The 26815-nt window shown below is 39.7% G+C and overlaps 1 protein-coding gene across 1 annotated transcript in view; it reads left to right on the top strand.

Moving 5' to 3' along the window:
* Nucleotides 1-26815, top strand: part of dmxl1 (Dmx-like 1) — a 114829-nt gene that overhangs the window by 80651 nt on the left and 7363 nt on the right. Inside the window, 9 exon segments of the mRNA XM_057832549.1 lie at nt 3518-3604; nt 3850-3968; nt 8348-8495; nt 9524-9584; nt 18122-18249; nt 18728-18805; nt 19030-19121; nt 25728-25780; nt 25896-26113. Of these exon segments, the coding sequence (XP_057688532.1) occupies nt 3518-3604; nt 3850-3968; nt 8348-8495; nt 9524-9584; nt 18122-18249; nt 18728-18805; nt 19030-19121; nt 25728-25780; nt 25896-26113 (984 nt within the window).

Raw genomic sequence — 26815 nt, 5'->3', positions numbered from 1 at the left:
CATATTGAGACGTCATCAGCAATAGGCCAATAGGAGAGCAGAATTGTGTTAATGAAGCATGATGGGGGAAAACAATATGACCAAAAGGGCAGCAGGATCTTATTACACAACTTTTAAAATCAGCAAGTACATGCGTATGTTTTACAATACGTAGTATCTAGCTACTGTATGCGCCAGTATGAGATTCTGACGGTATGATAACCTTAAGCCAAAATATCACGATATCACGGTATTCCAATTACTGCTCTAAAATGTGTGGCTTTGAGATATCTGGGTTATTAAAAAAACAAAACTTTTTTTTTCTCCATTGAGCAGGATTTTTATTTTTCAAAACATACCGTAATTTCCCGAATATAAGGCGCACCCGTGTATAATGCGCACCCCAAATTTACTTCTAAAATCTAGGGGAAATTATTGTACCCGTTTATAACCCGCACCCTAATTTTAGCACCAATAAATAGAAGAATACAAGAAAACAGAAGCTCGTGTACAGATACAGAAGTGTCATTTTATTGACTGGTGAAACACAGCACAAGCATAGCAGATTGGTAGTTCAAAACATTACCATAAACTGACAATATTTACGGTAATCGGATTTGACAACTTCTCCAACTTACCAGAATCAAGGAGAAAACAAAACAGATGTGACTTTTCTTTTAAAGGCTGCTGTATAACTTGCTCGTTTCATCATGATGAATAAATGTTTCTTCCATGGATTGATACGGTAAAATGAAATTGAGAACGTAAGTCGGAAATCCGTGAGAGCTCATCGCTGTCAACACGACAGTAACAGTAGGAGCTATTGTTATTTGGGTTTGAGTTTCCCGAGGGACGGATATAGTTGACGGACACAGAAAGTCTGTGTACTTACGTTTGTTATGGTCCGAGTTGCGGAGCTGCAATAAACGTTGACTGAAATGAGTTCAAGAAACTAAATTTTGTGCTTTATGAAGAGTGAAAAAAGCAGAATTGAACACAGACTAAATTATTCGGCCGACTAGAGTGAGTATTACCGAAAACAAAATGGTGACGTCACGTACCGTAATGGTCGGCAACGGGTTGCATCATACGTTTCTTCAACACAACATGGCCATGTCAATTGAAAAAAAATCTGTTTGTATATATATGTAATATATATATTTCTGTCTCCATCCATGTACCCGTTTATAATGCGCACCATGATTTTACAAGTTGATTTTGGGGGGAAAAAGTGGACGTTATATTCGGGAAATTACGGTATTAGCAAATTGGAACAAGTTAAAACAAATTTAAAAAATATATGTATTCTAAATAAATTTAAAATAAATGCAGTCCTTTAGGTGAGCCTAAACCCACAGCTCAACATATTACAGTATTACCATCAGGACAAAAATAAGAGAATTATTTTCCATAAAAAATCACATGTGTATGACTTGTATCATGGTTACATTATACACACTCACTTATCAACACATTTGCCAGACAGAAAAAAATACACCATATGTTTTACCACCGCTAGACCCACTAAACACGCTGGAGTCATAGCTGGTAAGAAATGTTCATGACAGTGTTTACTAAGCTTTAATTTTGTATGAATGCGAAATCATATTGGAGGTATTGCCTCCTTGGCAGCCACCTTCTGCAAACATGTTTTACGTGTCGGTCGGCCCTCCTCCTCTAAGCCGCGGCCGTCTGTAACTTTTCTGTAGCCGAAGTATTCCCATACCAGCGATTTCGTTGGCAGCCACCCTCTGCAAACATGTTTTACGTGTTGGCCCATCTCCTCTAAGCCACGGCTGTCTGTAACTTTTCTGTAGTCAAAGTATTCCCATACCAGCGATTTTGTTTTCTTCAATGGGGGAAAAATGTCAGTTTCTCCTCCTCCAGCTATCAGCTAGCTGTAGCTGACTCACTGACACTGAGGAACAACCCATTGCGGAGGGTTGAGCCTTGTAGCTACAAGCGAGGGATTTCTCCCTGCGTTTTTGGGACGTAAAAAATAGCTAATACCGTATGGACGGTATGACGGAAATTTTTGCAGTTTTGAAACCGTGACGTTTTCATACCATAGTATACCTCGAAACCGATAATCGGCACGTCTCATAGTATCTTGCATATTATATAAATTTTTCCATAATATCAAGCAAAAAAGTGTCAAACCTTTCGTAATCTGAATTTATCGTATACAGAAGCATTCATATGTCAAGGTACCACTAGAGTTGAATCTAGAATTATAATTGGCATCACTCATATTCCAGTAGTTCTGCATTGGAATCTTGATCTTCTTGTGTGATTATAAGTTTTGGGTTGTTTCTCGACGTATATGTGCTCTGAGTCTGGCAGCGACCAGTCCAAGCTTCACCATCCACCCAGTTTCTGTCAGGAAAAAGCTCACGCTAATGAGAAAAACATGGATGTATAAAACACGGATGAATGGATAACAGAATAATTTATCATAAAATCAGCAGTGAACTGGCAGACTGGTGTCCTGCCCTCCATGTACACTGTTAAGTTATTTTAGCCATATCATAATGCTGTAGTGTGGGTGGCTGGTTAATAAAGGCTATACAGCATTAGCTTCACATGGCCTACTTATGCATTTAGCAGTAGAATAGCGGCGATGGCCTGCCTTCTCATTTCGATGACTGAAGTAGAGCAAATGCATTTTCAACCACAGTTGGCACAAGTGCATTCTGAATCTTAGATTTATATTCATGTGAAATGTATACCTACACTAACTCCAACCCTTAGCACAGTACTATTTGTTTCAGTATTAGACCTACACATTGAGCTGAATAGATTCTCATTCTTAGACCTACCACTGTCGCAGTTGTTTGGCATCCTGTGGAGATTATGCGGGCTGCACAAATGGCAAGCCACCATATTTAGATTTCTGCGTATCAAGCTCTACTTTATCGCATCTGACAGAGAGAGGCACGGCCATTTCCTCTTGAATAAATGCTCTAAAGACTCAGTGATTTAATCTGCTCTGAGGGTGCGCCTCATTTTGAATAATTGTGGAATCACAATATAACGGTCACCTCTGCAGTTGTGCTTGTGCTTATTGCTCATATGCCACTGTGCTCCTGCTGTCTCGTGGCACTAACCCGGTTATGTTGCTTGCTCGAGGTTAGCTGTGCGGCGCAATGAAGCCCCACATTTCCTCTTCCCATCCCTCAAGGCATGGCAAACGCGCAAATAAATACACTGACAGCGTGTACAGTGTTGGACAAAAAGAGGCAGGACCCGGTTCGTGCTTTGGCTGCTGGCACGTCAGCTGTTATCTTAGAAAGAGAAAAGGAAAAATAATTTGACACTTTATTTATCTTGTCAGGTCAATGGTTCTGTAGTTAGAAGCAGAATACTTTGTGAAGTTGCGGCGGCTTTTTTGCCTTTAAGAAATCTTTATAAAGTTGTGATGATTGGATATGTGTGTGTGTGTGTGTGTGTGTGTGTGTGTGTGTGTGTGTGTGTGTGTGTGTGTGTGTGTGTGTGTGTGTGTGTGTGTGTGTGTGTGTGTGTGTGTGTGTGTGCGCAGACTGAGTCAGATACGGGCTGCCCTGGAGGAAAGGCTCGCATCATTCACAAGGAGTCAGATATCATCACGGCCTTTGCCATCAACAAGGTACGCCTCCCAGATGAACATCACTAAAAATACAGTACAAAAAAAATACATGGCATACAAATTAAATGATGTTGTGAAGGGTTTTTCTGTGTTTTTCATGTTTAGTTAAAAAAAAAAGCAAAGGCATGATTTTATGATTACGCATAGAGATCATTTTGTGGCCAAAAGTTAACCAATAACAGGATTTTTTATATATCACTGCCTCACTCCTACTCACAGTATGCTCACTATTGTGCGTCTTCCAGGCTAATCGTAATTGCTTAGTCATGGCCTCTACACATGACATTCAAGAGTTGGATGTGTCATCCATCTTGGCCACACAGATCTTGACGTGGATCGATGATGAGGAGGTTGAAGCTAAAGGGTAAGGAAGGGGTTGCCTTGCTCTGATTAGATGGATGCTAGACTGGTGCTGTGCTGTACTTGCGTACAGCAGAATCTCTATCTAGTCCAGGGGTGGGCAAACAGTACAGTATATCTCCATCAATGGCAGCCAGTGAATTAATTAGTCACATAAGCAGAAGTGGAAGCTGAGCTAGTAATTAGGCGAATCCCAGAAGTGCCAAATGAGGAAAATTTCAGTGTAGTTTGTTTTGTGCGAGACGTATAGTGTATTAGTGTATCATTCCTTCATTCCGTATCTGTTTTAGAATCCAACATTGGAAAATGGATAACACTTGTTATTTCATTTTTTGTTTTCGGAAAACTGATAACGACTTATTTCATTTCTCGATTTCAAATAGAAAAAATATCAGTGTATCATTCGTTCATTACGTATGTTTTAGAATCCAAAATCAAAAAATGGATACCAACTTATTTCAATTCTCATTATAGAATCCAAAATCGGAAAAATAAATAACCGCCTATTTTTTGCTGTTTTGAAATTAAAAATAAAATATGAGAGAATGGAATTATAATGGTATATTTGTTCCATTCAGTTTTGGTTGATATCATTTTTTGATGTGTTGTGATCCGGAAGTTGTTGACTTTTTTTTTTTTTTTTCCCCCTCTCTCTGCAAGGTCAGTCTATACCGGGTGATTGAATTGATGGGTGAATCGAGGAGCACGATGGCTAACATTTTACAGTCATTTTACTTAACATTTTTGTCAAGGATGGCAGACGTGTACGTGTATTTTAATGAGGGGAAAACGCCGTTTTCGAACAGCGAACTCGTATCGGTTTATCAACAGCTTCAGGGTCACAACACATGGAAAAAGTCAACAGATATGGGATTAACGAATGATTCACTGATATTTTTTATTTGGAAAGAAGAAATGAAACAACGCTGTTTTCCGATTTTTGATTTGAAAACGAGAAATAAGTCGTTATCCGTTTTCCGATTTTAGATTCTAAAACTGATATGTAATGAGCAAATGGTACAGTACACTGGCTTTTTTTTTTTTTTTTTTTTTTTTTTTTTTTTGAAATCTAGAAATTTCAAGTTTTCTGTTTTCCGAATTTGGATTCTAAAATGAGAAATGAAAAAAGTCGTTTTGCGATTTTTGATTTGAAAACATGTAAAGAACGAATGATACACTCATAATAGTGCATGCAGATCACTTTAGCATACAGAATAGCCATCAAATATGAAATGAATTCCATATTTTGCATAATTAAATACCGCGTCTGAAAGGCAGGTGCAAACCAGACTGCAAAGCATTGCCAGCAGAGCAATGGCAAAATGAGAGGGAACAAGGAGAGGTTTTCCCTTGGATAAATGTTTTTGAAGCCCCACCCCCACCCCCCCACCCCCAAGGGAAAAAAAAAAACTAAAAACTTATTTTTACATACTGCGTCTATTTACCAATGCAATTTTGGTGACAAAGATTTTAAGGTCCGACTTGAGTCAGTCTCTGGAGCTTGTTATGCCAGTTTTTATGCCATATAGCACGACAAAGCTCCTTTAGAAAATGCAATACTCTGCATCTCCGTGGGTCATTAAGCGTAAGTTTTGAATGCAGTGTTATCCTGGATGGGCATGTCCGCCCATGCACTTAGGACAAATGAAATCATACAAAGCATATCTTTCATGCGTTCGCAGGCTTCCCCTAAATTATGTGAGCGATAGAGTTCTTCTCTGTTACAAAATATTGTTCTGCTTTTTTGCCTCTGTAACTAACACTTCCAATTCCATCATTTCATACTTTGATGTGTGCTTGCGTTGCTCTCCTAATGTTCCATGACTACCTAAAGCAGCACTACCTACCTCTTTTTACAACTTTAAACAACAACGAGGATAATCAGCTAGAATAAACAAGTGTATTAGTATCTTTGTAAATTCAGTCCATTCTTTGCACAAAGAGCAGAAATCGGATCTGCAAAGCTGAAGTTTACAATAGAGTTTGAAGAGTTAGCCCTGCTGTATATAAATGCACGTTATTCTTTGTATGAGAAAAATGTTAAAAATGGACTGATGTGTATACTTCACTAAGTAGGCTTTAATTAACAATAACGTACACAAAAGGGATTCCGAATTAAATAGGACACTGTTGAAAACTGAATCCAATGATGTAGAAGTGCCAGATTTCAATATTTGATTCAGAATAAAACATAAATGACAAGTCAAAGTCAAAACTGAGATGATGTATAATTTTAAGTGGAAAATATGAGTGCTGTCCCATTCTTGTCTAAAAGAGGCCTCTAACTGTTCGACTGTTTTGGGTCTTCTTTATCACACCTTCCTCTTTATGATGTGCCAAATGTTCTCTATTAACTAATTCAAGCAAAACAACCAGGAGTACCCTGTCCGCTGTTGCTGAGGTGTGCCGCACACAGCCAGCAGCAGCTAGGGTTACAAACCGTCGTTTGAAAAACTGGATCGGCCCGTGTTCAGAAACAAAAGTACGTGTCCTGTATTAAGCTTACAAGGGATGCGCTCTGTCCTGTATTGTAATGAAAACCGAAAGTAGTGGTTTATTTGTAGAACGATCGAATACTGCTGCGGTGCTTTTCAAGACAATGAAGGGGAACGCATTCCCCCTACTCTCCTGCTTTCTGACCAATGAGCTCACAGAACAATGACAATCCCTCTCATCTCACTGGTCGAGGTACTGGTGGTTGTCATTATGATACCAGAAGACAACATGAGAGAAATAAGAAGTTTGATTGAAGCTTGAGTAAAAAGCATGTTTAAAATGAAGATCGTTTGTTTTTTTGTTCTTCGCTGTGTAATTTATTTTCACTATTTGTATTCTTGTGTTCAATTTCATTTGCATTTCCACATTATATTTGGATTAATCATTTGCGAACTGTTATTGCTGAGGGAAATTTGAACGCACCTCAGTTTAAGTTTGCACTTTTAAAAAAGTATTAAAAATACATTGCCAGTTATTAGTGTTTTTCACATTAAAAAAAAAAAAAGATAAATGAGCAAGCTGGCCAGCTTTACCAATGAGAGCAGCAGCTAATGTGACTGTTTACATTGACTGACGCTAGGCAGCTACTGAGGTGAATTGACACTCCAGTAATGGCAGCCACTGCTAGAGGGCGGCGTCCACAAATCTTTACTCGGATTAGTCAATAGGTGAAAGATCCGCACTGTGGGCTGGCCATTTCAATAATGGGATCCTATTAAAATGCACTTATGGTGTTGTAATTAATGCTGCGTGTGTTCTTGGATGATCATGTCGAAAAATGCAAGTTCTCCTTCCGAGAGGCAAGATCTTGATGGGAGCATATGCCATTCTAGAACTTGAATATATCTTTCTGCATTGACGGTGGCTTACCTGATGTGCAAGCTGCCAATGCCATACGTACCCGTGCAACCCCCCATACCATCTTAGATGCAAGCTTCTGAATTGTGCACTAATAATAACTTGTCCTCTTTAGTCCAAATGTCAAAAAACTGGGAATGGTGATTTGCCTGACCGTAGCACAGTTTTCTACTTTTCCACACTCAATTTTAAATAACCCCTGGCCCAGAGAAAATGCCTATGCTTTCTGGGTCCTATTTAGAAGTGGCTTCTTCTTTGCACTGTAGAGTTTCGGATGACACGGTGGATTGCGTTCACTGACAATGGTTTCCGGAAGTATTTCAGAGCCTATTCTGTACAGTAACATTCCTGCACATTACATTACATTACAAGAAAGCCAGTCCGTCTCATCAGACCATAGGACATGGTTCCAGTAATCCACTGTTTGCGGGCTTTCTTGTGTACCGTCTTCAGAAGAGGCTTCCTCCTGGGGCGACAGCCATGCACACATATTTGATGTAGAGTGCGGCGTATGTTCCGAGCACTAACAGGCTGACGCCCCATCTCTTCAATCTCTGCAGCAATGCTGACAGCACCCCTGTAACGAGTGACATGACATTTTGGAGGGAAAATGACAAGCAGGACTCAATTTCGACATTTAGGGATGTAATTTCTAAGGGGTGTACTCAATTTTGTTGCCAGGGGTTTAGATATTAATAGCTATATTTTGAGTTATTTTGAGGGGAAAATACATTAACTCTATTATATAAACTGCACACAGACTACTTTTCATCTTGTCAAAGTGTTATTTTGTCAATGTTGTCCCATGAAAAGATATACTTAAATATCTGCAGAAATGCGAGGGGTGTACTCACTTTTGTGATACACTGTAGGTTAAGTCTTAAATTGCAGTTTAGCACAATAAAGTCAATTTGTTTCAGTTTGTTCTGAAATGTGAATTACGTATGTGAGCCTCTACTAGTTTCTCTAGAAAAACACTACTTTTTTCCCTCCCAAAAATAACTACTAATTGCTTATTTTTCTTCAAAGAGTGGGCACAGAGGACTTCCTGGTGGTCCATGCACATGATGATTTTGTCAGCCTGCACGGCACTACACCATACACTCGCAGCAGCCCCGGCACACCCATCAATATGCCGTGGCTTGGAGGCCATCAGACAGGCCGGGGTGCTTCCGTGGTCAGTTATATTCATTTCTTCTCTGAGATTAAATTACTATTCACTGTGAACAATTCAGTCGCCTTGATGCTTTTGGCATTAGTTAAATATATATTCAAAGTGTGCAGCGATTCTCTAATAAGTCTTTCGGCATCACGTTCACTCATTTGAACGTGTTTGCTAAATTGTCATACATTAAGCCTCAGAAGTTTGCTCTTTGAATTCCCACGCACTGCGCCCGAGAGGACTATTGTGGGTTTAGATTGCCGTCAGCTACTGAAAGATTGATTTGGTTTTGCTCTTTGGAATGAATATTTCTGAGTCACCTTCATTCACATTCACCAGAGAACCCACTGCTCTTAATAGCTATGCACACAGTAAGAAAGAACCACAACTATGTGTTAAAGCCAGCAGAACATGTTATAAAATAGTCATGTATTTGCACTTTTAAGACTGTAATCAAATTGAACATGTTAATATGAGCCTATTCTTCATGAATTGCGATCATACTTTCTTTGTATTAATTGTTATAATACCTCACTTAGATTGTTATTGAATGTACAGCTGTAGTATTGGAGCCCATAAATTTGTGTTGGTGTCCCGATTAGTGTTGTAACAGTCAATACCAGACCGGATTTTGAAGGTCCTGGTTTCGTCAGTCTCTCGACTTAAGTCTTTGTCTTTTCTCAGTCTCAGACTGACCGACTGGATTTTCTCTCGAGACTGGTCAAAACCAGCAGTGGTCTACTATTCTTTAATCTAATTAATTTGATAATAAGTTTAAGAACTTGGTAAAACAACATATATATTCAATTTTTTATCTTCCTAACTTTCGACCACCCTTGAAAATGACGGCAACCTTAAAAACAATCAATTTTAACATCTTATTTACTTTTTTTCTTAGTCTTGTCTCAGAAAAGCACATACAATTAACAATGTCATGTGTTGCAGTTGAAATAAGTAGTAATAGTGTACTAAAAAGACTACAATTAAAATCTACATTGCTGTTGGCTCACATGAATCTTCTTATCTTTACCGATTTAACTCAGATGATCAAGAGAAATATCAACAATGTAAGAAGAATGACCTCTCATCCCACGCTGCCATACTGTAAGTTCAAATCTTTTTGTGCAATGACATACACTGTTGGCCAAAAGTATTGGCTCCCTGCAATTATGTCAGATAATGCTCAATTTCTCCCAGAAAATGATTTCAATTAGAAATGCTTTGGTAGTAATATCTTTTATATCATTTATTTTGCTTGCAATGAAAAAACACAAAAGAGAATTGGGGGGGGATCATTATCATTTTACACAAAACTCCAAAAACGGGCCGGACAAAAGTATTGGCACCCTCAGCCTAATACTTGGTAGCACAACCTATAGACAAAATAATTGCGAACAACCGCTTCTGGTATTCATATATGAGTTTCTTACAATGCTCTGCTGGAATTTTAGACCATTCTTCTTTGGCCAACTGCTCCAGGTCTCTGAGATTTGAAGGGGGCCTTCTTGGTAAGTTTTGGCAAACTCCAGCCTGGCTTTTTTATGTCTCTGGGTCAGAAGTGTGGTCTTCCTGGGTATCCTACCATATAGTCCCTTTTCATTCAGACACCGACGGATTGTACGGGTTGACACTGTTGTACCCTCGGACTGCAGGGCAGCTTGAACTCGTTTGGATGTTAGTCGATGTTCTTTATTCACCATCCGCACAATCTTTTGTTGAAATCGCTCACCAATTTTTCATTTCCGTCCGCATCTAGGGAGGTTAGCCACTAGAGCTGGGAATCTTTGGGCACCTAACGATTCGATTACGATTCAGAGGCTCCGATTCGATTACAAAACGATTATTGATGCACCCCCCTCCTTTTTTAAAAAAAAAATGTTTTGTACATTAGTTCCAAAATTGTTCAAAAATCCTCTCAGGCTAAACCAAACTACTATTTCAGTATCAAGTTAACATATAACAGTAAACAAATATACAAAAATAACAGTAAATAAAATACTCCAGTCCCCTTCTATAGTTGTGAATCAACCGTTACAGTTGTTAAAATTGCTCCCGTTATTCCATAATTTCCCTTCTGTCTACTTTTGACATGTCAAAGTTTTAAAACTGTTTCATCATTTAAAGATAGATTCAAGACAAGATCTTGCCGATTTAGGAGTATTTTAGATAAAAAGTTAATTAGATTCGCTACAACAGAGCCTTCCAGAGAAGTCTACTGCTTTAAGATGGCAGCTGTTTACTAACGCCGGCAAGTCCGTCATTTCGCATCTCTGTTCAATAATACATGTTCTAACACCGCTTTCGTCTGTCATTTTGCATCTAGTTCTACATATATATGATATCTACTGTAGCCGTTTGTTTGTAGCAACTAGCAACCGAGCGTTGTTTGTAGCGGCTGTCGGCCGCTGTCAGGTATGATTGTTTTTTTATCTAGCGGCATGAGTTGAACATGATATTTACTCTCGGTCCGTTCCTCATTGCGTCCCAAAGACAGTGTTTTACTGCCGCTTTAGCTGGTATAATTCAATAATCGGAATTTGAAAGTTTGTGAATCGTTCTCAAATCTTCCACGTACGAATCGCGAATAATCTAAGAATCAGAAATTTTGCACGCCTCTATTAGCCACAGTGCCATGGGGTTTACACTTATTGATGACACTGCGCACGGTAGACACAGGAACATTTAGGTCTTTGGAGATGGACTTGTAGCCTTGAGATTGCCCATGCTTCTTCACAAATTTGCTTCTCAAGTCCTCAGACTGTTCTTTGATCTTCTTTCTTTTCTCCATGCTCAATGTGGTACACACAAGGACACTTGACAGAGGTGGAGTCAACTTTAATCCATTTTAACTGGCTGCGAGTGTGATTTAGTTATTGCCAATACCCGTTAAGTGCCACAGGTAAGTAACAGGTGCTGTTAATTACACAAATTAGAGAAGCATCCCATGATTTTTCAAAGGGTGCCAATACTTTTGTCCGGCCCATTTTTTGAGTTTTGTGTAAAATGATAATGATTTTTTTTTGTTTTGTTTTCCCATTCTCTTTTGTGTTTTTTCATTGCAAGCAAAATAAATGAAGATATTACAACCAAAGCATTTGTAGTTGCATTCATTTTCTGGGAGAAATTGAGCATTGTCTGACATAATTGCAGGGGTGCCAATACTTTTGGCAAGCAGTGTATGAGACGTTACTGTAGTGCTGCTTTTGTTCTTGATCATTTAAAGGGAAAGACAACACATTTACCGTGTGTATCCCAGTAAAAATAATCTGGAATAATAAATTGAAAAAGCACAGAATTTAATTTTTTGATGGCTAATAAATAAGTGACATGGAGTAATATTTTAGTCAATCAAGTGTGAGTATACCAGATTGCCCACCCTTTCTCAAAATGTCATCAATATGTGTTAATAACTGACGTTACAAAATGCGTTCGTAAGCGGTGTCTATCCTCGAAAGCGCTTTCTCCTGAAGTTAACTGTTCCAAAAGAAAGACAAGAAAACTAAATCCGGTTGGCCCCGTGCGCCTGCTGCACTTTACTGGGCTTCCACGGAGCAAAAATGAACACACTGAAAATAATCGGCAATGTTGCAAACATTTAGCATTTTGTTTAAACCAAATGCAAATCTTCCAGCACACAATAATGTGAATCACCACTACTGTGCTTGTGCATAACTGACAGGTCAGCACCCATTTAGACAAGCAGGAAAAGCAGGTGCAAGAGGGTTTTTGAGGAAAAATAGTAAAATACACATTTTTCTGATCGAGTCCCTGCCGATTTGTTTGGCCAGCTCTAAATATATACTGTCTCATTTGCTTGCCCGATCGGGCATATATTATTATAAAGGAAACCACGGACAGAAAGACTTGTAGTTCTTTTATAATAATTTGATGTTCAAGACCCTCTTAATGTTTTCGTTTTTATACAATTTTAAAATTTTGTTAAACTAGTAGGTCGCCATTGTTGCTGACGAAGCAATGCACTTTGTGCGGCGACGACCCTGTGCAGCGGTGCCCTCGTTAGCTACATAAATATGTCGTCGATTCTGCCCTTCCAATTTGAACCCGAGCGGAAAAGTAATAAGCTGAACAGCACTGTCAATATTTCACAAAACGAGCAGCAAATGCGATTAAATGAAAGTTTCCAGCGGGATTCGTACCCGCGTTTCCTGTGCGGCAGATGAGCACGTACTCCACAGGACTATACTTCCGCATTTCGTTAGTCATGATTTTCCTTATAGAGCGATCACAACCCACATGCGCTGTCTTTGCGGTAAAATCTGAAAGGGAAACGCAACTGAAGAGAGTGCGGCTGGCTTGAACACGGAATTTAAAAAAAAAAAAAAAAAAAAACACTGCTCACTTCAGCAGGCATGAAAAACTCTCACCTTTCGGCGAAATTCGCCGTTTTGAAGTCAAAAAGGGCGACCTACGTGAATTGCGTAGATCCGAGGAGAAATTCTTTTTGGGGGGGGGGGGGGTCGGGAGGTTTTATTTTATTATTATTATTATTATCATCGTGTGATTAACTTCGTACGTAAACTGAGCATTTAAGAACACCATCAGCAAATCCTTCTAGATGCTTCGCTGACGAGAACCAATCATCGGCCCAAGCTGCGTTCCATTATTCCAAACGCGCGCACTCCTTACTGTACATGGAGTGCTCGGAGAGCCTTTGGTTGCATTGCAAAGCTGCGAAAACAAAAAGCAGGCCTTATCCACACCGGGGCAGACCAGTGGCCTATACTACGAACCGAGTTCAACCTCCCCAGAAGTAATCCAGTTTACCATCGGGTAACCGGAGTTGACAAAACCTGATTGTCTAGTTTGGGGTCAATCGGTGCTACGACGCTGATTATGAGGTTGATTAGTCGAACCTGTGTCAACCCAGTCAGAGTTACTGCGCGTTCACATAAAAGGGGGCGGTGACCAGAGTCAAACACTACTTGTGACGATGGCACGGGCACCTTACTTCACGGAGGAGGAATGCGCGATGATCATGCGGAATTATGAGGAATTAAAATCCACCCCCACTGCAAAATCCAACACCGCTTCGGCGAGTAGAGCGCAACGGGTCTGTTGACAGCGAATTTACAGATCGTGTGATTTGTGAATGCGTCAATATGCCAGTTTCTTATGTCCATGAAAAGAAATAAAGCCTGCTGTCAGGACAATAAAATAAGATTTGGTACATTAACAGTAAGAAATAATTGTCACGCATTACCACACGAAACATGATGATTGTATGTTTAGTCACCTTGACTGTACGAATACGTATGTTCTTTTTTTTAGTTTGGGCCTAAAAAATCCAGCCCGACCCGACCCGAGTCCGATCAATAAACTTGATTTGCAGGCCCGAGCCCAACAACCACCAAAAAAAAAATTTATGTTATATTTGTGAGGACTCAGAAGAAGAAGGAAATGCGGGGATGCCATGCGTTGTTGCGTAAATAAAAGCCCATCTTTTGTAACGATTTTTCACAGTTAAACAAGACTGTAAGATGCATATTCAATAAACATTTATATCTTTTATATCTGTGCGTCTGTCCTATCAGTGGATTTGACATTTAATTTAATCTCCTCGAGTTGGCAGAAAAAAACGCAAGTTTTCTCAATGTTTAAATAGTCTACATATTTCTATGATTATTATAAATGCATCAATTTGAAGCGTTTCCATACTATATATACTATACTATATATTGTCCCTGGCGAAAGAGCGCACGGACAGGCACACACAATCTGCGCGGTTGTGAGGGCCTGACTCGGCGGGTTACATTAGTGACGTCTGCCTAGATCAGTTGGCACAGGTAAAGAATTCCCTCAGCTGAAAATCTATATCTTTCATGGAGAACATCTTCCGGGTACGCCAGCGGATTCTGGCGGTCCCGAAATACCCGTGCCCTCCGGAGAGAGCCCCTCACAATCCGCGCGCCAATGTCGTATGGGTCGTCCAAGTACGCTGTCATTGTCAGGAGGACACGTCCGCGGAGGAGTGCTGTTTAAATAGAGCGTAGTTAATTGGAATCCTGATGTTAAGCAAGATCTAACTCTGACACGACCAGGTTTGGCGTGTGGCGTGTGTTGCCATGGCAACACTTCTCGGTTCCAACATATCCACCTTTCGTAGTCTCGCATAGCCGCGAACTTATGTCGCACGTGATAAAGTTACTCTCGAAGTTACCCTGCTAAGCCAGAAAACCGGCTTCGTAGTATAGGCTACAGAGCGCAGCATACACACTTGCCTGTATTTGCCAGCAGATTGAATTTGGTGAGTAATGGTTTCAATCGTTTTCACATTTTGCGACATAAAAAAGTTACTGCCATTCGTTGCAGCTTGCGTTGAACACTGCCAGAGCTAGCCAAATCTCCCATGAAAAAAAATAGCTCCCTCCCGTTAAATTGGCGTCAAGCTTGTGTATTTAGCGGTAATATAAACGAAGAAACACACTGTTGAGTCAAATTAAGCGGCATGCTCTCGGATGAAGAGGGCGCCTCACATCGCTCCCGTCGTCCGCTGGAGACGTGTTATTTTCGGCTTGGATTTGAGCTGACGGCCGGTGTCGGCACAACACCAGCCCGACGAGTGGTGGGAATGAGTCCTGCTTCTTAAAGCTTTTCAGAAATACAGGGATCCCTCGTTTTTCGCGGTTAATGGGGACCAGAACCCGCCGCAATAAGTGAAAACCGCGAAGTAGCGCCCCCCCATTTTTTTGTGCATGTTCAATGCATTTATTCAGATTTTACATTGGAAAAAATATACTGGACTGTCTCAGAAAATTAGAATACACAATATTCTAATTTTTTGAGACAGTCCTGTGTATATATACAGGACTGTCTCAGGAAATTAGAATACACAATATTCTAATTTCCTGAGACAGTCAGGAAATTAGAATATTCTGTCTCAGAAAATTAGAATACATAATATTCTAATTTTTTGAGACAGTCCTGTGTATATATACAGGACTGTCTCAGAAAATTAGAATACACAATATTCTAATTTCCTGAGACAGTCAGGAAATTAGAATATTCTGTCTCAGAAAATTAGAATACACAATATTCTAATTTCCTGACTGTCTCAGGAAATTAGAATATTGTGTATTCTAATTTCCTGAGACAGTCCTGTATATATACACAGGACTGTCTCAAAAAATTAGAATATTGTGTATTCTAATTTTCTGAGACAGTCCAGTACATATATATAAGACATGTTTTTTCACTTTTTTTCACCAAAGTATCATTTATAAATGGTTTTCAAGCACTTCAAAATGTAAGAATTATGATAAGTTTTAAACATGTTACTGCCCCACCGAATTATTTTTAAACAAGAATAAAGTAGTAAGAAAATGCTTGGCTTTATTAAATGCTTCATAGTGAGTCTACTCAAACCCTCTCAGGCTTTGGTAAACGGTGATTGACACATGTGCAAAGTTTTTCTTTTTATATATATTTTTTTTGTTTGAAGCAACTTACTTGATTGAATAATAAAGGCACAAATGTCCTAGCCAAAATGTGGCCCAAACGCAAAACAACGTTACTTCAATGGAAAAATTTGTTTCAATCAAGAAAAATAGTTTTCAAATGCTTTTTTTGTCTCAAATTTATTTTTGCAATCACAAACAATTTTTTTGTTGAAGTGACTTTTTGGGGATTAAAAGTATATACTGTATTTGGTTGAAGCAACTTTGTTTTTGATAGAAGTAACTTTGTTTTTTGATTGAATAATAAAAACACAAATCTACCTCCATCGTTATTGAGAGACAAAGAAATTAAGAAAGCTTTAAAACTAAAAGCCACCGGGGAGTCTGTTTTTTTAAATATTTATATTTCATTACATAGACATGCGTCGTAGGGAAGGGAGATTGAGGGATTAAAAAAGGAGTTAGATGAGGCTGCTAAAGGCAGTGGATACCTCATCAGCTGGGTGAATAGCATACCTGGTAAGAACAAGTTTGCAAGGATAGTCGGGTATTAAATACAATTATAAACACAATTACAATGTTATTTTTCTATAAGATTTTTATGTCATTGCTTTATTAATCATTAGGTGCTAGAGTTGTTAAGTATGGATAATAATGAAATAATAGTTTTAAGAAAACTGTGCTGTTGGTGGCTCAGTGACCATCTGATGTGGTTTGTTCTCAGATGAACAAGTTGAAGAAGGAAGTTTTGATGCAGAGGTTGAAGGAAGAAAAGAGGCAGACTGACTGAGTCACAGCCAGAAAGTGTTGATGACAGTTTTGATTTCTATTCACTGTTGCCCCCTCCCAATTAAAGTATGTCACAGTCGCAGCCAATTATTATCTAAAGCTGGTTAAAATTGAAGTTATGTTGTTTTAAGGTGTATTGAATACTTGTTCAAGTGCCCCTTTTGATCTACGAGCACCCGCCCCTCCACCGGTCTCTGCATGGCCCTGCTGAAACATAGTGTGGGTCGACAGAGCTCAATATTTTGTTGGGGTGTACAGTGTACTGGAACATATTTCCTCCACACCCTTCTCACCTTTTTAACCCCTGACCCATTTTCATGCCTGCTTCAGACAGCAAGCAGACAACGATGACATGGGGATTGCGTAAAAGGGTTTATTGAATCAAAAAAAAAAAAAAAAAAAAAACAGCTATCGCGAAAAGGGAGACACAAAAAGGGTCCGTGACAGTGGATCGGGATCAGTATGAAAAAAGAGAGAAAACCGCAGTGAGAGGCAGACAAACGAAAAAAAACAAGGCATTGATGCAACTAACAACGGAGGGATATACAAACTGTTAAATGGCAGCACGTCAATACAAGCCTCTGAGGATCGGTTTGAAGACACTGTTGATGAGCTGGAATTGTATGCAGGTATGACGTTAGGAACTCAACCCACAACTCTGTAACAATCTGACCTGCGGCAGAATGTAACAAAATCATATTAGCTTCGCTTGCTAGCTAGCACAGCTATTCTCCCAGTTGAAGCCAACCGCATCATCACCTCCAACGTGCATTGCGCGCGTAAAACATGGTGCCCTCAACAGGTCAAAATGTGCACTAAATATTATAGATTTTTAAATCAATGGCAATAATATTTGTGTCTCTAATATCATATTATAGTAAAAGAGAACAATTGTGGCTTATTAGAGCCTACAAGTGTGTAAATCTGAGGATCCCTTTAAGGTTCTTTGTCCTAGAGTGTTTTTTCCTTGCACCGGGCATTGGGGTACTTTAAGTCCGGAACATCAACTCTTGACTAAACCAATGCCATTGACAAAAATGGCAGTCACCATTAAAAAAAAAACGTCATGCTGCCTTGTTCATTGTGACTTCCAAATGATCATCAAATTTTGCCGCCATACTACGCTCCTATTAGATGTCATAGGAAAACGACCTTATGGTTGAAGTTTTAAGCAGGCCTCAGGCTATGCTGCCGTCGAGTGACTTGGGAAAAATAACAAGGAGAGCCACGAACGATGGTGCAGACAGTACATTTGCAGAAGGACTTATGTATAAGGGCCTAATGAGACGTGTTTTTGGAAATGCCTGTGTGTGACTGCTCATAACTAAAAATAGAATTCTGAAACTGGAACCACCAGATAGCTCTGCTGGGGTACTTGGCCCTAGTAGCCATGAAGAAGATAACATTGATGTCCTTTTTGTGCTGTTGTTTCTTCAGACTTGACCGGAGCTCAAGACGGGAGCGTGAGGATGTTCGAGTGGGGTCACTCCCAGCAGATTATTTGTTTCAGAAGTCCAGGCAATTCCAGGGTGACCAGGATTCGATTCAACCATCAAGGAAATAAGGTTGCTAAGTCACTCTCTCGCCTTTTACAAAAATCATTCACTCTTCTTTGATTTTTTTCAATTCTTTGCCACGAGCCTGTCCCACTGAGTGACATATTCACACATCCCGTCTCAATTTTGCCATGCTGGCACGAAACACAGCGGGGAATTGGCTTCAGCACACATTGTTGTTCAGCTGAGTGCACTCGCCTCCCGCGAAACATGTCCTCAGATGGTGCCTCGACGCCGTGTTCATCTCCTTTGTCGGCTCAGCCAAAAAAAAAAGCAAGAGACGCTCAGAGAATTTGCAAACATTTCCTGCAGTTATGTAAGCGATGCGGTTTAGCGCTTGGTGCGCATTACCTGAAGGGGGCAACGCATCTCAACAGGTGTCTCCAACGCAGCTGACATTTAGCCTGCTGTGGAATAAAATGGAACAAACTGTCTGACTTAATTTCAACGCCGCGGTCGTTGTTTTTTTTTTTTTTTTTTTTTGCAGTTTGGGATTGTGGACGCTGACGGCGGTTTGAGTCTCTGGCAGACGAACACGACTGGGGCTGCTCCCAAACCCTATCTGGTATGCATGCGCAGCACCCTGTTTAGTCAAGTGTTTTGTCCTTTTCTTTTTACTTTTTTTTGTCGTCTCCTTTTTGGGTCAAAACCTCTCTGGTGATGTACACCAAGAACCCCCCCCCCCCCCTTCCTTTCTCCTTCCCTGCTCATTTTGATTTTGTTTACTATTCTGCTGCTTCTCGCTTACTGTCAGATCTAGTAAGCATCTTGTGTGCGTGTGTGCGCCAGACTCTGCAGTGCCACAACAAGACGGCTCATGATTTTGTCTTTGTGGGCTCCTCCTCCCTCATTGCCACTGCGGGTCTCTCCACGGACAATCGGTAATGCATTCTACAAATTCTGAATACAGTGGATTCTCTGAGTTTGGTTGGATTTCAAAACAGTTTTTACAGTATCATAGATCATGATGAAATAATCAGGTAATCAGTTCCATCTAACCATTATATATTAAAAAGCTTCAGTGCCATTAAGATGATAAATGGCTGCGAGCTGCAACTCTTTAAATTTTTTTTTTTTTTTTTTTTTTTAAATTTATATTGGTTTGTCACTAGATACCGTCAATGGCAGAATAGCAATGAGTTCATTCGTACAAGTTAGTTCTTTTTAAAGATAAAATTTCAACAGTTTTCACAGCAGGTAGCACAGATAATATAGATTCTTCACTGTAATTGAAACTTGCATCATATACAATTGACCTTTCGCAAAACTACCCCCCCTCCCTTTGTTACGGTTGCTAAGCAGACAAGCTTCATCACTCCAACAGCAAAGCCACTGCAGGCAGATGTATACTGCAGTGTTTTGATTGATTTATTTTGGAGCAATACCAGTGCAACATTCTCTGGATTGAGGCAAAATGGTTTAAAATATGCACTGGAGGGTTATTTTGGAAATATAAAAAATCATAGGAAGCTATCGAGGCAAAAGCATACAAATTTAACACTTACAGCTAGGGTTGGGATACTAAGGTGTCTGCTCACAAAACGTTACATAAAAAATAAAAACCAAAGTTCAAAGTGATTTTTAGGACACTTTGTTTACTCACATTAAAGCATTACCTCTACTTTTTTACACATTCATAGAACGGACTTTGAATGAAGACATGAACTTAACTAACTTTAGCTAATGAAAAAGCTATACTCAAAGCATCCCAGACATTACAGTGGTGATAGTAAGTACAACTTTGATATCCAGTTTTATGGATGTCCTTCCCTCTAAATCAAGGGTGTCCCAACTTTTTGCAAAGGGGGCCAGATTTGGTGTGGTAAAAATGTGGGGGGCCGACCTTGGCTGACGTCTTTTATGTAGAACAATATATTTAAGCAAATTTTAGCAAGCCATTTTGTGCGTTTTTTTTTTGTTTGTTTTTTTAATAATTTCAGCAATCTCGCAACTAGCCTTTGTGGACTTGTGGTTCTCTTTTAACTCGGGCTCTTGCGAAATACTGCTGCTGTGAAATTAAACTAGCTTCAAGTTGCTTCAATTTCTCGCTACGTATCTTGCCTGTAATCTTGTCGTACATGTCAGCGTGTCTTGTTTAGTAATATCACCTCACATTGAAGTCTTTAAAAACAGCTACTGTCTCTTTACAAATAAGGCAAACAGTCGCGTATTTTCGTGAAGAAATAAGTCCAATTTCCACCTATCCTTGAAGCGCCAGCCATCGCAGTCAACTTTCTTTTTTTGTTGATTGTCGTCATTTTAGAAAATTGGGAGTACGGGGTAATGTTGCTTCGAGTGCTGCTGCCTTTTCATGGGTAAATGAGGAGCAGCATTTAGTGTGTAAGATACTTCATATGCTGGTAGAAGTACTGCTGACCAATTTATTAAGTCTGTTTGTGGGCCAGACGTTATTGATTTTATGATAGAGGCTGGGGGCCGGATGAAATTTGACCACGGGCCGCATTTGGCCCCCGGGCCGGAGTTTGGACATGACTGCTCTAAATGCAAGTTAGGCAAGACAGTTGCTAGTTAGCCGCTAGCAATGGCTTACTCTTACCTCAAGAGAACATGTGTATGCTTGTTTATGTTGGAGACCTAATACGTGGAAGTGATGCCATACATCCGGAATTGTTAATCCACTGGAATCCAGTTTTTTTTTTTTTGTAGTTCTGCTACGGGAAAGGACCACATTAATACTCCTGCGGTACCTCATGTCTGATTTATATATTCCATAAGCTCTTCGCATCACCTTTTTGGTCGTCCACAGAATGTTGGTACTTTTCGTCTTTTCTGTAAAGTTTTATGGCAGTTGGTGATCTCAAAACCAGGTAATGGGGCATCAGAGAGTTTGTCAGCGCTTGCACCTTAACAACAGTTTCAGGTCGATGGCCAATTAGAATGTAGAGTTTGGGAAAGGTCAATTGACTCCCAAATAGACATGTGCCGGTTACCGGTTTCACGGTTTACCGTGGTGTGAAAACGTAGCGGTTTCAAAACCACTAAAATTTTCCGTCATACCTTAGTACGGTATTCGCTATTTTTCATGTATCAAAATGCAGCCGAAATGGCTTGGTGCGACAGCGCTCACCCTTCCCGTTTGTTGCCGTGAGTGTCAGTGACGCTATTCTGCTAAACAGCAAGCAAACCCAAAAACAAATTCTCGAAACACAAGGCGTACGTTTCTTCAATTTATTGAGCTCTCAAATCGTGGTGAAATATACAAATGAATACATTGAAAACGTTATACAATTGTATTTTTCCACATGTGAGTAGGTTCAACAGGATAGCAGTAGCACCATGAAAAAGGTCGCCAAAAACAAAACATACATTTTCCTTTCAAATTCAATATACAAACTAACTAAAACTTACAAAGACGAATGTTAGCCTAGGGCCTAGGCTAAGCTGGGAGAGCAGCTTCGTCGACGTTTTTGTGTCTCACAGCCGCTGAGTTAGTGTTGTATCGGTCGCGAACGATTCGTTCTTTTTGAACGAATTGTTTGGGTGAACGAGACCGAACTAATCACCATCTGCACTGATTCGTTCTATGAAGTTGGTGGCGCTTGTTCGCTGCGTGGGAGGGCGTTGAGCAAGCGGCAGCGTCTTCTGACATCGCACACGACCAATCAGACGCCAGCCTCATCGCGGGCAGGGGAGGGAGCGGAAACAGAATCATGGCGTATGTCACTCATTTCCACGTGTGGCCAATAAGCAGCCAGCGTGCAGGCAGGGGGGAAAGACTGAGTTTTGTCACTTCCCGTTCAGTGATTCGGTCCTCCGGTTCCTGATCTAGCTTGCTGCTAACTTGACTTTCCAGTAATGACTATGCGGTGAACGAGTCATAAAATGAAAGGAAACGACTTTGTCACATATTTGTTAACGTGGAGCCTATCAAATGCTGCTCAAAAAGACAAAAACACCACACAAATCTAGCGAGCATGGTTTAGTGTTCTACTTTTCTCAACAGACTCGGGACTGTGCCTATGACGATATACTATCAAATTTACAGTAATTTAAAACACGCGTAGCTACGAGGCAAGCAAAACCTGAGCTGCGGTCGCGTGACGGCAGTGAAGCGGGCAGAGAACTGTCACTATATGGAGGCTTCATGGCAGCGATATGTACCTCATATGTGCACAGAAAAAAAAAAAAATTTTAGTATGATCACCATAATACTGATTTGCAATGAAACTGTATATACATGTCAATTTTTTCCGAGTGTTTTTTTTTTTTTTTTTCCGTGTCAGAGGGTGTCGGTTGGTTTGACAAATTATGTCAATCCGTCCATCATGTGCTACTCAAGCGCCCCAAAAACAAAGCGCGCGGACACGGGAGATGTCGCAATATGTCTACATTTTTCTTAACAGACTAATGAGAGTAGAAAGGCGAAATCATAAAGCAAACAATTATTTCTCGTCAGCATTTGACGATCTGAGATGCGGGGACGACAGGGGAGCTGACCGGATTATTTTATTTATTAATACCAGTGCAAAAATTCAAAACGATCATCTTAATAATAAAAAACAAAAATACAACAGAGCGAGAGGTTAATATGATGTGTTGGCCGTTCCATAATTAGAAATTAAACTTTCGATTTATTTTTATTTTCGTGACAGCAGGCATGCCGCGTTGGCTGTTAGCAGCAGCATTGTATATGTGAGCAAGATCATGCTAAAGAAAGTCCGTGCGCCCCCGACCCCAAACCCCGACTTCCCCCTCAAAAGGAAAATGTTTAACCGTGTCCTAATTCGAAATGCAAGCACGAGCCATGACTTTGAGCCCATAGAACTAGGACAGACGACGCGGAAGTTCTCCCTCGCTTTTGCAGCAGCGGGAGAGAGACGAGGCTGTCTCTGAGAGCAGAATGATATCGCCTGTCACTCATTTCTGAAACTACGACGAGTGGTCAATGTGCAAGAGAGGGAGGGACCAAGCAATGTCACTTCCCGTTCAGTTATACTGCGAAGCGGTCTTTGGTGATTCGTTCGGCAACGTCACTTCCCGTTCACTAACCGAACGATTCATTTGGGTGGGGAGGGAGATGAGGGGGGCGAACGATTCGTTGAACGAATCGTTTTACTGAACGAACCGGAATGGATTCGTTTACTCAAGTGAACGACAGATCCCGTCACTACGCTGAGTGAGAAACAAGCTTGAATGAAGGCGGGGAGAAAAAAAAAAAAAGGATCGCGTCAAAGATCGCTAATTGCGAAAGGAGGTCTCACTCCTCACTTTTTGTTTTAGGTGAAACTTTTCCTCAACAATATTTACATTTTAACTAACTTATAAAACTAACTTATACATTTTTAACTAACTTTTTAACTTATGAATTCTTTGTTCTCTTTAACACAAAGGCATGACATCATGTAGAAGAGAGTTGACACAGTGGCTGAAAATGGCGAAACTTCAGCTTCTCCCCCTCAAAAAAAGTCATACAGTATATATTTTTAATTTTATTTAGAAGTGTTTTTACTTTTTTATAGCAATTATTTTGTTCTTGCTCTATTATTGAGCAACTTGAGCTGTGGCTGTGGGTATAGTCTAGGTTCTATTTATTTTAATTTTATATAAAATATTTGTTATTTTTTGTTAATTTATTTATTTTCACATTAATTTATTTTCACATTATATTCATGTTCTAATTTGCAAATATGTTCTGAAAAAAATTTTTTTCAATGGAAAAAAGTTGGTTTTAAAAAAAATTAAAAAATTTAAAAAAAATACATCTCAAAATTTTGGAGCTATAATTGCAATACCGTGATACCGTGATACCGTGAAACCGCGGTATTTTTGCTCACGGTTATCGTACCGTCAAAATCTCATACCGGCACATGCCTACTCCCAAACATCTGACATTGGGTTTATGCAAATTGACCCTGGCATACGCAGATGGGTTTTTTTCAGCACATTTTCTTTATCTGGTGAAAGCCACACCTATTCACAATCATTTTTTTTAACTCTTCATGGCAATGATCAACCCCTTATTTCACAATCCAGTTGATTCATTATCGATTCTATTGTCCTTGTTTTTGGCGGAAAACACTCAGGTTACTTGAAGTTCCGCTCTGAGACCCCCAATTTGGCCAGATTTCAAAATTGTCCGATATGCATGTGTGATACATCATTGGAAGGTTAAAATCTCAACTTTCTGGGGGGAAGAAAAAATTTGGACAGGAGGGCATTTAAAAAAAAAAAAGTTTTTTAAACAGCAAAACCCTATCTGAAGGTGAGAGCACAATTAGAAATGCCATGACTTTAACGAGACATTATCGCGTACTCACCTTGTTTCGATCCAAAAACTCCATGTCGCATGTATAACTGAGTGTCAAGACACAGCTGTGAATGGCCACAGCTGGATTTGTTGGGATTTTATGGGTGAAACATGGTAATATAACAAAGGTCGCGATGCAGAAATCAAGGAGTGGTCAAGATTTTCTTTTTCATATATTTGCCCTTTTAAACATTTTTGTTAATTTTTTTTTGTTTGGATCGATTATCATATCGGGGAAAATGCGACAGTAACAAAAAAATACAATTTAGTGATGGTTATGAGGTAGATATCCGGGACTTTTTTACAGACGCCATTTTTTTCATTGTGACGTCATTTGTTTAAAAGTTTAAAATATGCGAGTGAATAATTTTTTTAAGTCATTTGTTTGTTTTTTTCAAACAAAATATTAGACATCAATTAATGATTCTAAGCTATAAATGACAGACATTTTGAATAATAAATAACTTACCTTGTTTTCATGACTGGGTTGAAACAAAAACGACGAGACGTCTGTAAACGGGGGTTTCCAGCATAAAAGGTACAAATTAGAAATAGTTCGGGGGCTTAATCTGCCATGAATTTGCTATGGCAGCATATAGACATATTGTTCTATCAAACACAACAGTTGTTTTAACTTAAAATACAGCAGTTTCTTTTAAAGAGGAGTGCAAGAGCAGAAACTGCTTTTTCAGTCTTGTCTGTGTTTTCCGCCTTTTATTAGTGCATTGTGGGTGAGCTGATTTGAGATAATAGGTGGTGTACACCCTGGACTGGTTACCAACCAAGAAAGAGCATTCACACTTGTGAACGTAGCAGACATGTTTTTGGAATGTGTGCTTTCGCTGGGGGAAGCGTATGCTAACAACATGAAAACGCAAAGTCACACAGAATGGACTGATCACTATGTGGATCTGCTAATCATTACTAGGCCTTCAGTGCTGCCCAAATTGTAATTATCACAAGTAAATTGTTCAATTGGCTTTCACTTTGATGATGAGCAAATAAAATACATTGTATGTTCTTGACAGCCATTAAAAAATTGAAACGTGTCAGAAATAACCCTTTGATTGATGAGTGGCAGTCAGATGTAAAGCAATTATTATTTTTCCCAAAACTGCAGATTTATACTACCTCAATTGTCTTAGAGTTTCCACTGTATATTTTAATTGCTTTCCTTTGTTTCAACAGACCACAAAAATAGATTTGTTTTCTCCCACAGGAACGTGTGTCTATGGGACACTCTGGTGACCCCGATTAACAGCCTTGTACATGGTAAGCTGCACCCAGAACACTCATGATGCAACTTCGTCTGACAGAAGATGAAGAAGTGTGCCGTCTCATTATTTTACTGGGATCTCGTTGACCTCCACCTTCCATTCTGGTCCAGCCTTCTGCTGCCATGAATCTGGTGCAACAGTGCTGCTAATGGCGCCCAGGCAGCAATTGCTGGTCACAGGCGGGAGAAAGGGCTGGATCAGCATCCTGGAGCTTCCTCACAGACACCAGCGCCAGAGCTTCCAGGCCCACGAGTCGCCCATCAAAGCCCTCGCTGTTGACCCAACCGAGGACTGCTTTATCAGCGGTTCGGCCGAAGGCAGCCTCAAGGTACCTTGCGCCACCTCCACTAAGATGGGTTATGTTTTGTTCAGGGTTTTTTCCTCTTATTTTACTTTATCATTCATTCATTCACTTTACTTTTTTTTTTCCCCCACACATAGAGGTTTTAGGAATGAATAAGAATGCTTTAGTATGAATTCCAACTTTCTAGACAAGGTTAACTCATTGACTGAAATAGACTGAATGAATGAATAGTATAATTTATTTTGAATTGGCAGTTAATGATTAATAATCACTGCTAGCCCTGTCATGGTCTGAGTCAAGGTGATGCACTAAAATATTACACTTACGTAAAATAAGACATTAGATACTGTCCAATACTGAAAGGAAAGTATTCCTCTTTCCACCATATCTAGTTACCAATAAATGTATTTCGCTTGTACATAATTTATCATGAGACCTCTCCAATTCACAATATTTTTTTAGCAAAAATATGCAAATTATGCTTAAATAATCACAGTAACCAGTTGGGGTGGGAATCTTTGGGCACCCAACGATTCGATTACACGATCGATTATTGATGACACCCACAAATCCCCCAAGCTATTAATTGCTTTTAATGTTTCATACATTAGTTACAAAAATTGAACAAAAAGCCTCTCAGGCTTAAATAAACGACTATTGTTAGTAGAGGTGTGCAAAATTTCCGATTCTTAGATTATTCGCGATTCGGCCGTAGAAGATTCGAGA

This window comes from Corythoichthys intestinalis, chromosome 3, assembly GCF_030265065.1.
Source record: "Corythoichthys intestinalis isolate RoL2023-P3 chromosome 3, ASM3026506v1, whole genome shotgun sequence".
NCBI classification, from domain to species: Eukaryota; Metazoa; Chordata; class Actinopteri; order Syngnathiformes; family Syngnathidae; genus Corythoichthys; species Corythoichthys intestinalis.
This window is presented reverse-complemented; position numbering and strand designations above follow the sequence as displayed.